Raw genomic sequence first — 16,578 nt, 5'->3', positions numbered from 1 at the left:
CAGAAACTACTTTTATATAAAAATTACATTTGAGATAAAAACTTGATAAAGTAAAAAGTTTTTATAGAACAATTTTACATTAGTATGATATCTAAAGCATTTTCATAAGTTTTTCTTAGTTAAAAGTTAGAAACTGAACTCTAATCAGTTATCCAGAAAAAGAGCAACGTATTTTAAAATCTGTCTAAAATTATCTTTGTTTATTGGGAACTTTTGACTTGCATTTTTTAACTTTTATTTCACACATTGGCTTCAGGCTTTTGCCTTTTTTACAAATGGCAGACTATATTTATAAACAAAAAATAGCGGTTTTATTTATTATCAATAGAGTATAAATAAGTTGGTATGGTTTTTTTCACACTAAGTTCCAATCAATGTTATCTTGCAGGCAAAAAATAATAGCAATAAAATATTTCAATTAGTTATTCAACTAATCAAGCCGCTGATATTTTTACAAATTTTTACATTGGTCAAATTGCTTAAGATTATTTCAGAGATTATTTTATAGAGATATTATTAAATTTTAATTTTTTGTCAAGATATTATTCAATTTTAAATGATGACAGTTGTGATATTGCTACTCTGGAACCAGAATTAATGTATGTATTGTTTTTGTTTAAGGACAGTCCATAGATTAAACTTTTATTGGTTGAAAACATTGGCAATCATAATGTCTGTGGTTTACAAATCTGCCTTGAACAAGCATTTGCAAGAGTTGGAATAACTGACATGACTAAAAAACTATTAGGGTTAAATGCAGACGGAGCAAGCATAAATCATGATGTTCACTCTGGTTTTGGAGCTTTACTTATAAAAAATCTCCATTGCTTCAAGTAATACGTTGTTTCAACCGTCGTCTCGAGCTTGCATTACAAGCTGGTTTTGAAAGGTACACTGCATTTGCAAAATGTGAGTAATTTGTGCAAAACGTGAATAATTGCATTTGCAAAATGTGAATTCTTAGTAAAGTTACATTGTTTTTATAAACAGTCGCTGAAATGTTTATGAGAATTAAAACTTCTATCAGAAGCTTGGAAAATATCTGTTCCTTAACCAACAAAATCATAGGTACTGGATACACTTGCTGGATCAAAAATGGAATGCAATATGAAAATATGAAATATGAAAATAGCTTTATATAATAATGGTGCATATATTTCTTATATAGAGTCTCATAGCCAAACAGAATCTCTGCCGTTAAAAAAAGTTGAGTTAAAGAGATTTTTAAAAATTTAGAAAAATCATCTCTTTTAATATATTTATCTGTTAATCTAGATGTTCTTGCACTGTTGAGACGCTTGAGTATTGGCTTCCAGCAAGATTTACATGATCCAATAAAAGCTGTCCGGAGGGTGCAACAATTTGGTTGGACAATGGAAAAACTTAAAACTCTCTTGAATAGTTTGTTGCACAATATTTCAACAAAGCAAATATTTTAACAATCTTAAAAAAATTAATTGAAAGTATAGTCGATAAAGATGGCGATTTATCAAAACATTATTTTACGAAATTCTAATAAAACAAATGCATCAGTGCAACACATTTATACTGATATAATGAATAGTTTAACAAATAGTATGGATTTGCGTTTCAAAGATATTAATGTATCTTCTTTTTTCTGTAATTTAGTTTTTCTGTTAGACATCTTTTTGGCTGACAAACCCTGTGATTACATTTGGTGATAAAGAAATAGCAGAAGCAGTTTCTCATTTTAAAAATCTCTTAAAAAATGGGGGATGTGACACAGATAAAATTTTCATTGGGTGGATTGATTTAAAAAGTTAAATTTTTTCAATGCTAAAGAATTCGTTTGGTGAATATTATTTGAAAATGTGGAAAAAAACATTTACAACTATAGATATAATTATTGCTGAATACAGAAATGTATTAGACAAATTTGAGTTGTTCTTACTTAGTCCGTTTACAAATGCCTAAAAGAGAACGTATGTTTTCCCACTTTAACAAAGTAAAATCGATTTGGAAAAACAAACTGAATTTCCAATTTGTAAAAGAAGTTCAAGACAATTTTGCGATTGTCTTGAATTTCTTTTACAAATTGGAGAAGGATGCAGCTTCGAGAAAATTTATCCACACCCTCCTTCGGTATAAAGATAAAATAAGAAAGGTTTTCTGTTCTGCCTGGAGTGGTGAGTACTGTACAGAGATGCAACCTTAGCTGTTGTATTTTGCAATAGATTTGATATATGGTTTCCAAGTAAAAATTAATCTTAGAAGACGAAAGGCAGATGATTCATTGAGTTCAATACTGCTTATAAATATAGGAAGATCAAAAGACTGATGTCATAACAATTAACAGAAAAAAATTGAGATTTATCTGAGTTAAAATTCAACAACCAATGAGAGCCCTTGCAGTAATAAAAATTATATCTTTTTCAAGCATAAATGCCCCCTCCAAGTATTTAGAGAGTGTTGGCTTCTTATCAAGACAATAATAAATGGTAGTATCATCTGCGCACAATGCCATCTTAGATGAGATAATTTCAGGAAGATTGTTTATGTAAACCAAAAAAAGTATTTGGCTAAGAACCTAGAGGAACCTCTGAAATTAGAATAAAAACGACAACTTTTGTACAATGATTGGTAAAGAAGGATTCAATAATCTTAAAGATGTTACCTAATACACGGTAAGAAAAGAACTTATGGAGAGGACCAGCATGCCAAACTTTATAACAAAATCTGAACGATGCAAGAGAGGTGAAATAACAGATTTGCCCTTAATATAGACACTGTTAAAAGTTGTCCAGAAGTCTCTAGAGCCTAATTTTAGAGATAAAATACACGATTTTGTGACCTGAAAATAGTGGGCATTGGTATTAGAAAAAATCTTTTTTTACTGGTTTCTAGCAGTTGTAAATAGATGTTTGTTTTCTAAAGAATTGTTTTGGCAATAGATACAAAAGTAATTTTTAAGCATGAAGATGATAGATTTTTACCCAAGGGCCATCTCAAAGAAAATCACAGAAAGAGTCCCAGTCAGCTTTAAGGTAGTTGCAAGGCGTACAATGATAGAGGGATTCTGATAAAAAAATAGAATAAGATAATAGTTTTAAAGAGGTCAAACTGTGGCTTTGAGTGTCATTAGAAGCACCTAAGGGTGAATGTGGAGAAACTGAGCACTGACTAAAATCAGAAACAAGGCATAAGTTGAGTAGAGAAGATAAATGATTTGAATTTTCTGGAAAGCGAATTGGAAAGTTGATTATTTGTGTTAAAGATAAAAGAAAAGTTGTGGGCCTTAACGCCTGCCTAGTCACTGACAATAGAGACAAGCCAATCAGTGTGATGAGCATTAAAGTCAGCAACAACCATGACATTGGCTGAAGGATAAAGAGAAAGGCGTTTAATTTGATTAAAAATGGCATCAAAAAGAGTGCAGTCTTGAGATGAAGGAGAGCAATATAGAACAAAGAGAAAGGCTATAGAGTTAAGTAGTGCTAAGTGAAAGCACATAAAAGAATAGTCTGTGGATTCAAGCCTAGTTTCTGACATATGAGTAAACTCTTGTGAATTTTGCAAGATGCAAGACTCAACAAAAGAAAAGTTACTTCAAAGACCATTTTAGTGAATGATAGTGAATGATGATTAAAGAAGATTACAGTACTTGGTTACATATATATCGCATATATATGTATATATATATATATATATATATATATATATAATATATATATATATATATATATATATATATGTATATATATATATATATATATATATATATATATATATATATATATATATATATATATATATATATATATATATATATATATATATATATATATATATATATATATAAATTATGTTAGTGTATTCTACAAACAGAGAGCTCAACGTTCATAAAGAACAGAGCAATAATAAATTAGTAAAAACACTTATCTAATTTTTCCTTTCTTCTACACAGTGTTTCTCCATCAGTAGGTTCATCAGGAAGAATCTTGAATGAATCTGCGATGGAGAAACACTGTGTAGAAGAAAGAAAAAATTAGATAAGTGTTTTTACTTATATATATATATATATATATATATATATATATATATATATATATATATATATATATATATATATATATATATAAATAAATAAATAAATAAAATATACTTCAGACAACAGGCATGTACAAATTAGGTGCCAGGTCCATAGTTTTTTAAAAGAAAAGTATTATTTCAAACTTTGATTAACTGAATGCATAGAGTGATTCACCAAGGTAAAAGCCGTCAACTGTTTACGAAAAGCATGTCTATAGTTTAAGATAATTGTATGAAAAGATGGTAATCTGAACTCTAAAAGCATGTAAGATATACTATCATATTTGTTGTATCCGAAAAACATTTTAGCACATTTGTTGTGGCAATACTGAAGGCGTGCCATTGAAAGCGTCTTATTAAGATATTTTTACGCGTGTAAAGCCCCTTCACTTCTTTGATTATATCAAATTCATCGGTAAGGTCATTTTTAATTATATGACCAAGGTATTTAAAAGGTTCAACAAAAGCAATTTCACATCCTGACACGCATAATTCTGGGAAGAAGTTTGATATAACTTTTGATTTTTGAGTTGGATTAAACACCATACATACAGGTTTCTTGGTATTAAAGGACATGTTAATTAAGGAAGAATCCTTATTTGTAAAGCTAATTAGTTTTTGAAGAAAAAACCAAGAAGGTGCAATTAGAACCATATCATTAGCATAGGCCAATACATTTATGAATATACCACCTATATTACATCCAATACGAAGGTATGATATTGATGAAATCAAATCTTGTATGTAAAAGTTAAATAGAAGTGGTGACAATATACTACCATGACGAACACCATTCCCAATTCCAAAACTGTTTGATTTTGTTTTCTGCCATCGAACAGACATTTGTTGATTACTATACCAAAATGCAAGCAAACAAACAAGTTTTTTGGGCAGACCAGTATCTAATAATTTTTTGAACAACAGCCAGTAATTGACACTGTCAAATGCTTTATTAAAGTCTATGAAGCAAGCAAATACATGGCTTCCTCTAGATGTGTAGTACTGCACAGTCTTTTTAAAATAGTTTGAGCATGATGTTGTAGAGTGGTTTTGTTTAAAGCCAAATTGGTAATTATCATTTTTATTAATGTTGTACAAATTGATTTTCTGCAATAAAAGACTTTAAAAACATTTTGACATAGCAGAGGACACAGCTCTATAGTTGTTCACATCTGTTAAATCAGCCATTTTAGATTTTACTAATGGAATAATCGTGGCCTCACAAAACGTGGGTGGTAAATAACCAAATTTAATGCATAAATTAAAAAAATATTAATAAAAAACTGCAATCTACTTCCACCATACATAAAAGATTCCATACAAAGGTTATCAGGTCCATCTGCTTTTCCTAGTTTCTGAGTTTTTACTGCAGTGGATATGTCAACGCAACTCACAATAATATCACAATATAGTTTTCAGTGGAAAATTCCATTTCCTTTATGAAACTGAGGTAATATTTTTCGTTGTTAGTTGAATGATACAAATTTTGAAAGTTCTCTTTCCACATATTAGCAATAAGACAATCACCTGTGGCACCTCCAACACTAGCCACAATGTTCGCTGCATTACTGTTACTGATCTTTCGCACATTATTCCAGAACTTTCTCGAGTCTGTGTTGTTCATACTTTTTGCACATAAATCGGCTTGAATTTGTTCATAATGACATCTACGATATCTAAGAGCTAATTTAAAAGTAGCACGAGAGCGCTTCATGTTTTCAAAAATGTCACCCTGTTTCTTCTTTCCTTGAAAAATCCATTGCTTGAAGGCATCTCTTGCAATGTCGTGTTTATCTTTAACATAGTCATTCCAACCTGGAGTAATATATTCATGGTTTTTATGTTTAAAATTACAATGAGGTATGGTATCAGATACAGAAGATTGCAAATTATTTATGATGCTGTTATAGAATAAATCAATATCGTGAGTTGTATTGTAGCCATTTGGAATATTTTCAGTAAGTAAATAGAGGGGTACATGTACGGATTTTAATTAAGAATCTACTATTTCTGCATAACGTGTTAAGGTAGCTTTGTCACAAATTTGCCAGTTAGGAGATCTATTTGTCATTAAAATAAGATTTGTTATTATATATTTTGGATGAGTTTGCTAATGAGCAAGAGATCAGAAACGCTAATGGTTTATGGTCTGATGCAATAACATTGTTTAAAACCGAAATAGATATAATTTGATTATCAATAATTGGACTGCATAGAATGTGGTCCAACCACTAAGAAATATCACCATTGTCACTGACATATGTACAGATATTGTCAAGGCGATTTATATCAGATTTAATCAATTTATTTTCTAAAGCAAGATTAGAAAATTCTTCATAGAATCTTGACTCATTATAACAATTAAAATCGCCAGCAATAACTATGTTCACAGCATCAGTTTCCAGTATAAGTAATTTTATTTTTGAGCATATATCAATATAATATGAAGACAATGTTCGTCATTATAATTCGTTGGCATGTAAACACTTATTAGCAAAATTTTCCCTATATTGGCAGATACTTTTAAACAATTGATTCTGGATTCTAAAGATTTAATGATTGTAATATTATTTGCCAAATTTTTTCGATAAAGGATAGCGGTCCCTGAAAAAGGGTCTACCAATTAATATGTCAGATGATATGTTTACTGCTGATATACCATTACCATAAAAGTCAGGATGTACATTGTTTAATAATTCAAGCTCATTAGGTAATAACCAATGCTTTTGTAATAAAACAAAATCGTATGTAAGACACAATTCTTTAATTGCAAAAATATTGTTTTTAAAAGAACGACACTTAAATGTACAAAAAGTTATGCTGTTGCTATTCGCCATTTTTGGGTTTAAAATATCTTCGCTACAGTAGACCCTTAGGCCAAGCTTCAGTAGACATTAAACAAACAACTTTATTTTTTAAATGGGAGGAATCTACAGATACAGATATATAATGCGAGGAATAACCACTAAATTTGGATTTTAATTTTTCACACTTTACAGAGTAATCATTATCAATTTTTAAAATATCATAAGTGCAATCGATTACCTCATTTTCTGTTGTAGAAGGATCTAATCTTGAGACAAATATATCAATACTACGCTTGGGCAGTTTATCTAAAGAGATTGATTTAAGTCTATTGTTGGAGTCTGATGTACCTAAAATGTGTTATTTTGTATGGACAACTTTTTTGGTTACAGGTAGATTATGTACGCACTTCTTAAAAATATCTGACATCAGTGGTCGCCCTGTAAATTTAATAGGTTTATCACTAGTAGAAGAAGGGCTCATTATTATCAATTACATCAAGGCTAATAGAACTGCTAGGATCATTTTGGAATTTAGTACTAGAAAGTTCCTTATTGCTCATTGCACTCATTAAATGTCTCATTTCATTCTAAAATATTGTAAATTGTTTTACTTCAGATCGGAGAAAGGTAACCTCCTGAAGCAAAGCACTGATATCAATGTGCTCCGTACTAACAGGAGGAAGACGAGATAAATTATTCAATCAATCAATAAATAATTTATTTCTGAAATAAGATTTTACATTCAAGGATGTTTACAAATAGTAAATTTACTAATATAAAGTAAACACCTGCTAATGTTAATAATATCTAATTCAAATAAATATAATTTTAATTTTCATAATATATAATAAAAATAATAAACTTTATAACATAAAAATAACGGTATTAATAATAACTTTATAACATAAAAATAATGGTGTTAATAATACTACTAATAATAATAACAATAATAACAATAATAATAATAGTAACAATATTAATATTAGTAGTAATAGTTAAAAGTAGTAAATAATAGTAATGTAAATGTTTATAAAAATAACAATAAGCAATAGTAATGACAACAAAATATATAACAGAAATTAAAAAAAAAAAAAAAAAAAAACTAAAAACAACATAAATTGATTATAGAAATTATAAACATTAACTATATTTTTTTAATAAAAAGTAGAATAATCTAGTTTTAAAGGTTGAGTATGTTCATAAGGAAGGTTGTTCCAAGTTTTAATGCTTTGATATTTTATAGATTTATGCCCGTATTTATGAGAGCAGTGTTTAGAGACAGACAGGTTTAAATTGATAGCATAAAAATTTGGTAATTTATTTATTGGGTCTAGAAGCAACTTTAGCATATCCTCAACAGTTTTTTTGCATTTATCATTCCCACTTCTTTTTACCAGGCGCTTATCTGGAAGTAGTTTATTAATTATGGCTTCAGCATCAAATATTTCCTCTTCCTTGTAAAAGTCACATATAATTTGAACATTGTCGTCAAAACTTAAGACATCTGATTTATTTTTCAAGAAACATAGTAATTCATTTCGCACAGCAATCATTGCATTGGTGTTAGTATCATCTACATTAGGCATATTTGTATAAATTTTTGTGGGAGGGTACCACGCTAAATAACAGTGGATTACCTCCCTTCACTTCTAATGATTTTGTATATGTATATATCTTATTAACACAAATACTGTAAAAAGTTTAAATGTGATTTTTTTCCGTCATATATATATATATATATATATATATATATATATATACATATATATATATATATATATATATATATATATATATATATATATATATATTTATATGTATTTATGTATATATGCGTATAAATGTATATATATGGATGCATGTGTATATATATGTATGCGGTATATATGTAATATATATATATTATGCGGTATATATGTAATATATATATATATATATATATATATATATATATATATATATATATATATATATATATATATATATATATATATATATATATGTATATATGCGTATATATGTATATAAATGGATGCATGTGTATATATATGTATGCGGTATATATGTAATATACATATATATATACGTATATATATATATATATATATATATATATATATATATATATATATGTATATATATATATATATATATATATGTATATATATGTGCGGTATATATGTAGTATATATATATATATACATATATTATGCGGTATATATGTAATATATATATATATATATATATATGTATATATGTATATATGCGTATATATGTATATAAATGGATGCATGTGTATATATATGTATGCGGTATATATGTAATATACATATATATATATATATATATATATATATATATACGTATATATATATATATATATATATATATATATATATATATATATATATATATATATATATATACGTATATATATATATATATATATATATATATATATATATATATATGTATATATATGTGCGGTATATATGTAATATATATATATACATATATTATGCGGTATATATGTAATATATATATATATATATATATATATATATATATATATATATATATATATATATATATATATATATATATATATATATATATATATATATATATATATGTATATATATATGTATATTATGCGGAACACAATAAATTGAGAAAATGCAGAATTGAGAAAAGAGTACCAATTGCCATATGAAAGGAGTACGTAGATTAAAAAGCATAATAAATGAGCATTTCATAAAAAACAACCCGACTGTAAAAAAATATCAAAAAAAAGCTCACCCAAGAAAAAGAAAAATTGTAGATACTAAAAATAATCCAAATAATAATAAAATACTAAATAATAAAATAATAAAAATACTGCAAAATGATTTAAAGAAAATAAACGGCAGTATTAAAGCCTATATAATATTTCTGTCAGTACTTTTAAACTTTCAAATAAAAAGAAAACTTACCAATCTTTAAAAGCATTATATTATCACAAAAAAAAGTAACCGGTTTTTGATTTTTGCTTTAAATGATTCACAAATTTTTATATTTTTTAAAAAAAAATCAAGGTAGTCACTAAAAAATTTAAAACTTTAGAATATAGACTATAATGTAAGCACAAGTTAAACTTCACCTAAAAAACAGCTAAGTTTCACTTTAGTCCCACTTCTATTCTCTTTGTAAAATTATTTAAATGATAGCTTTGATGACACATACCATACCTAAAGTACTGTTTTGATATCATTTCTGATAGACTATTTAGAAATATCTACAAATATATCTAATTTGAAGTTTAGCAACTTTTATAGTAGTTCTCTGTTTACTTGCGAACATTATTGTTTACCAACATTTGAGCAAAGTATAACGCATGCGCATAATAAATGTCCATTACTAAACCGCCGTGTATTGCGCATGTATTATATAGACCCCCAACAGGAAAAATTAATTCATTTAAAGACCACATTAAAAAAATAATTTAAAAAAAATCAAGTTTAAATAAAAGTGTTCATTTTATCGGAGACATTAACCTCAACATTTTTGACTATGACGATACCTCCATTAAATCCTTTCATGATATTATATCATTTGAAAAATGGGATGAAACTCTATTAAATTTAAATGCTGATGAATAATAAGCACATTTATAATTTCTTTAATGTCTTTTTTTAATCTGGTTACATACCATTAATCAATAAACCCACGCGTGTAACTAAGACTAGTGTAACATCAATAGATCAAATTTTTACCGATGAATTTCTTACATCAAAAATAAAAACAGGAATATTTAAAACGGATATTTCGGATCACTTTCCGATTTTTATTATTTCAAATAAATGCAATAAGTCGACTAATATACGATACCTCCATTAAATCCTTTCATGATATTATATCATTTGAAAAATAAGATGAAACTCTATTAAATTTAAATGCTGATGAAGCCTATGATATCTTCTTAGCTAAGTTTCTTATATATTATAATAAAGCATTTCCCAAAGTTACAAAATTATTAAAAAAAAAAAAAAAGCCTTTTAAGACCTTGGATAACAAAGGGAATTGTTAAATCTTCAAAAATAACACAGCGATAATATTGCAAATATCTTAAAAAAAGAACACTAGATAATGAAACTAACTATAAAAACTATAAACGCTTATTTGAGTTAATTTTGAGACGTTCAAAAACTAATTACTATTCAGATCGAATAATAAAAAGTAATCGTTCACTAAACACATGGCGCATTATTATGGAAGTAATTGGCAAGAAAAATTTAGTCAGAAATGCTCTGCCAAAAAATCTCAAATTAAGTAATTAATTAGTTGTTGATAAATCTATGGTAGCGGAAACGCTTAATTTTTGTAAATGTTGGTAAAAGTTTAGCCGCTATAATCGAACCATCTAAAATAAGCTTCACCGGTTTTTACATCCATTTAAATTTTAAAACAACCATGACATTCATTTAAAACACCGTGCCAATCAATTGAAACAATTGTGATTTTCAATTAAAACATTTAACGCATGCGCAATCTCAACATTCTATATTATTCAAAAAAAAAAGGTTTTATTATTCAAAAAAAAAAGGTTTTATTTTAATTACTGTCGAGGTATGTCATCTGACCTAAGACACGCTTCAAAAAAGCGTGTCTTAGGTCAGAAAAATTGGAAAATAAACATTTTATTTTAAATAAAAAAAATTTTTTAAATAATTTTTAAAAATTTAATAAAAAAATAAAAATATATATTAAAATAAAACCTTTTTTTTTGAATAATATAGAATGTTGAGATTGCGCATGCGTTAATGTTTTAATTGAAAATCACAATTGTTTTAATTGATTGGCACGATGTTTTAAATGAATGTCACGGTTGTTTTAAATGGATGTCATGTTTTGTTTTAAATGGATGTAAAAACCGGTAAATCATACTTGACATCAAATAATGCTATTATGCCTAATCATGAACTTGAGCAATTCCACGACCGTCTCACAAAAAATGAAAAAATTAAACGAAGCCAACATACATAATACTATATATCAGTAGAAAGTTCTACTTCTCCTCTTTCAGAAAATATATAGTTTGTTATAGTATGCCGCTATCATAAAAAATTATATGGGCTGAAACAGAAGGTAAAAATAGGCGTTTTTGCGATAATTTAAATCATTTTTAATCTCCAAAGTTCAATTGAACCTATATAAAATTCAAAAACTGTCTTGCTCATTGCAATCAGGTTTTTAGCTGCACTAATCATTGCTACTTATGATAAAAGCATACTTATTGCCAGACGAATTTAGAAAACCATTTATTTTAATCACATGTTATTACCGCTATTGTCACGCTGTGACAATAAGGGTACCAATAGTTTTATTTCTAAGACAACCAATAAAACTTAGGATTTCAAAATTCCAGCGCAATGAGAACTCTATCTAGTACATCTAAAAAAATACCAATATGTTTAAAAAAATAATTAGCTCAAGTTATTTTTAGAATCTTTTTATGTCACGCCGTGACGTCACGGTGTGACAATTTTTTAACACAATTTAAAACAATATTTAAAACTGCTAAACTAAAGCCACAATTGAGTTTTTATCAACTTAAATTGGCCAGATTATTGTGCAGTTAGCTTTTTTAACGTTGTCTACAAAAACTACAAAATATAGGTATTTCTTTGGATAGGCAATATTTGCTCAGTTGTCCTTGAGGCTCTCTTTAGGGATACATAGAGCCTCTCTAAAGGATAGTTGTAACTCCATTGAGCCTTGGATGTAATTCGTCCATCTCCATAACTATTGTGTTGATTTTTTTTAATCTTTCAAGGGTTTAACACGCCTCTTACTCATGCTGAACGTCATAGGAAATAACGTGAAAGGCATTTAGAAAAATTTGGCGAAAAAGTATTTAAAGAAAAAGAATCAAAAAGGAAAAAGAAAGACGACTTGCTAAATTGGAGGCTCAACGAGAAAAAGAAAGGCATTGAAAGAGAAAGAACAGAAAAAAAATACCAGAATCAAAATCTGTAGCTGTTACATCACCCTCTTATAAATCTGCAAGCACTCTTGGAAAAGCTGTTAAGAGAGCCGAATCAGCACTACCAAAATCACCCAGAAAGACGGCTAAAGTTGTACAATAACTTTTAACAAAAATGAATGAAATCCCTAGTCCACAAAAAATACTTAGTGAAAATGTTTTAGATGCTTTAACTGTAAAATTGGTTCTTGATTTTTACCAGCGTGATGATATATCCCGTCTTGCACCCGGTAAAAGAGACACCATTGTGGTGAGATTAAAGAACAAGAAAAAAACTGCAAAAACGTCATTTGTATGTGAATGTTAATGAAGCTTATGCTGTTTTTAAAAGTGATTATCCTGAAGAATTAGTTGGAAAATCAAAGTTTGCTATTTTACGCCCACCACATATGCTTTTGTCTCGTTCAATGTCAAGAAACGTTTGTTGTTGTCAACGACATCAAAATATAATTCTTATCCTTAAAGCCCTGCACAAGTTTGATTTAAATTTTCTGTTGTATTCACATGAATTTCCTCTTAGCATTGTATGTGACAGTGAAAAAGACATTTGTTATAACAATATGTGTACAACATGAAAAGATGCTGCGAAGTTTCATAATCTATATGCTTTGAATGAAATTGACAAGAATAAATGCATTACATGGTACCAATGGGAAAAAGTTGCTGATGGTAATGGAAAAAAATATATTAAAAAGATTTAAAAAAAGGGAAGAGTTAATGACCTTTAAAGCACCTTTTCAAAATCTTTACCTTCATTTCTTTGGCATTATTTTATTAAACAGAAACAATCAAAGACATCGTGATCATAAGATCCAACTTCAAAGTAATCTAAACACAGCCGTCCTTTAAGTGAATTGTGCTGAAAATTTTTCAACTTTTTGGCAAGATGAAGTGCAGTCGGCACATTGGTACAAGAAGCAAGTTACTGTATTTACTGCATATTTAGTACCAAAATTTATTCTCGTCATCTGTCATAGTTTCAGATGATTCAAACCATTCAAAAAAATCTATTCTTGTATTTGTTCATAATTTATTATCTAACCATATTAAATCAAGTGTTAAAATACTACAAATTAAGATAGACGGACCGAGTAATCAATTAAAAATCGTTTTATTGCATCAGCAATACCCTGGTTGGAAGAACAGCATGATTTAAAATTATTCTGGAACTTTTTTGCTGCTTCACATGGGAAAAGATTGGTACATGCTATAGGTGGGACCGTTAAAAGAGTAGCAGCACAAAAAATAATCAAGAGAAAATTTATAATAACTCATGCCATAACTTTTCATAAAGCTGTTAAAAATGAGACTAATTTCAATGTCTATTTTGTTTCTAGGGAAGATATTATAAATACAATAAAAAAAAAAAAAAAATTGATGAGTTATTTGTCGTGGAATTGCTCACTTACGAAGGAAGAATTATTAAATTCAGTATCCATGCTAAAACCTAACAAAAGATCAAGTTTAGATGATGTTAGCAGTAATGTCTTTATTAAATCACTAAAATATATAAAAATTCCACTTTTACATATTTTTAATTTATCTTTAAAACATGGAGTTTTTCCTGAAAAACTAAAAAGTGCAAAGGTTACACCAATTTTTAAAACAGGTGATCTTTCTGATGTTTCCAACAACAGGTCGATCTCAGTACTTAATTGTTTTTCCAAGATTTTGAAGCGTGTAATAGATGTGTATAATAGACTTTATTCCTTCTTAAACATAAATAATATTCTTTACAATAAACAATTTGGTTTTAAATCCGGTCATTCGACCGATCATGCAATAATTAATCTTGTACAAGAACTATTTAAAGCTTTTGATGAACAAAAATTTACTTTAGGTGTCTTTATTGATCTAAGCAAAGCGTTTGATACCGAAGATCATAATATTCTTCTATATAAACTTGAAAATTATGGTATCATAAATTCTAACTTAGATTGGTTTAAGAGTAAATTGAAGAATAGAAATCAATGCATTTTATATGATGGCAAAAAAACAGATTTAATTGACAAGTAACTCTTATGTCAAAAGAGAGCGTTCTTTTTTGTTTCTAAGTGTAGTTTTAGATGAAAATGTAACGTGGAAAGAGCCCATACGTATAATCCATAATATAATCTCAAAAAAAGTAGGCCTCTTATATAAAGCCAAACAGTTGATAAACCAAACTTGTTTGAAATTTATTTACTTTTCTTTTATTCATTGCAATCTAAATTACGCTAACGTTATTTGGTGCAGCACTAATGTATCTAAAAACAAAAAGCTTTTAATTAAACAAAAACACGCTGTAAAAGTTATTGGAAATGTGGATCGCTTCTCACACACTAAATTTCTTTTTAACAAATTCAAAATCCTCAACGTATTTCAACTTAATTTATATCATATTCCTATATTTATGTTCAAAGTAGATAACAAAATGGCACCCATTTTATTTAACTCATTTTTTGAAAAAATAAATTATTTATACCCAACAAGATTTTCAAATAACAATTATATTCAACCAAAATTATTCTAAGCTCTCGATTGCAATCAGAGGACCTAAATTATGGAACACGTTATTGGATAATGAGTTAAAAAAAATTCCTTCCCTTGATCAACTTAAAAATAAAATAAAAAATAAACTTTTCGTAATTGACAACGAACAAGACTTCTTCTGAAATTTTTAAATAGGAGTAACCACTCGTTTTATTTACTTGTTATTTACTTTTTTTTGATCGTATTTATTTTTAATTTTAATCAGAACCTTTACCTTTCTTTGATGTTCATGTTTTAACTCATTTTTATTTATTTTTAAATTCGAAATCTTAATAAATAAAAGTTTGACAAAAAATAAAATTTTATACATATAAAAAGTATTTTTTACATTTACATTTATATATGTATTTTATGCATATATTAGATTGGGATAACGGTAATACTAGTTTGTTTTTTTTTTTGTTATTTATACTCTTGTTTTTGAAGGGGCTTGGCAATAAGACTGAATTTGTCTTCTTCTTGCCCCAGCCGTATATATACATTTTGTAAAAGTCTAATTTTGTAAAAAAATTCTTTATGGCGAAATACATACACAACACATAATACATAATACATAATGTTTTAAAGTTCACTTAGGAATTATACAGAAAAATAAGCTTGTTAAAATTATAGCACATGGTACGAACTTTAGATAAAAAAAGATTTTTAATTTGATGCAGTATGAAGATTTGTTGGATCTTTAAATTCTAAAATTTGAGGGATACAATCTAGAATAGAACTTATCAATTTAATGTAAAGATCAATTGAAGTCTTGCCCCAAATGGATTGAATTGCATCCTTAAGGTCATTTGTGTTGCTTATGTTGTAATTTTCGAGTTCAATAAATGACCAAAGATAGATAAAGATTGACCTAGCTCTGTGACACGGTGCGTTGTCTTGAATAATATAACAATCTTCAGCTTTAGATTCAAAAAGAGTGTCCATATAGTCAGGAAATTCAGCAACAATTTCTAAATAACAAGAAGCATTTACACGACCTTTGTAAAACTTCAATAAACCTATTCCATTTTGCAGAAAAGCATTCCCTTACAGAAATAGTTCCACCGCCACCTTGTGATCTTGTTGTAAAGTTAAATAGTAAATCCTTTTCATTAGGAAGACGGTACACAAACTTACGATTCTTTCTATTTATGACATCAAAATGTGATTCTTTACTAAATACCACAT

General features: G+C 27.6%; 1 protein-coding gene across 1 annotated transcript; it reads right to left on the bottom strand.

Annotated features, from left to right (window-relative positions):
* Positions 1-4,305: 4,305 nt before the first annotated feature.
* On the bottom strand, positions 4,306-4,893 carry LOC136078539 (uncharacterized). The gene has a single exon (XM_065794317.1). It carries the CDS (start codon positions 4,891-4,893, stop codon positions 4,306-4,308), a length of 588 nt encoding a protein of 195 aa, XP_065650389.1.
* Positions 4,894-16,578: the final 11,685 nt, after the last annotated feature.

Source organism: Hydra vulgaris, chromosome 03, assembly GCF_038396675.1.
Source record: "Hydra vulgaris chromosome 03, alternate assembly HydraT2T_AEP".
Taxonomy (NCBI): domain Eukaryota; kingdom Metazoa; phylum Cnidaria; class Hydrozoa; order Anthoathecata; family Hydridae; genus Hydra; species Hydra vulgaris.
The sequence above is the reverse complement of the archived record's forward strand: the minus strand, read 5'-3'. Positions and strand labels throughout refer to the sequence as shown.

Coding starts and splice junctions, on each gene's coding strand:
- LOC136078539 (XM_065794317.1), bottom strand. CDS start 4,893: ATGTCTGTTCGATGGCAGAAAACAAAATCAAACAGTTTTGGAATTGGG.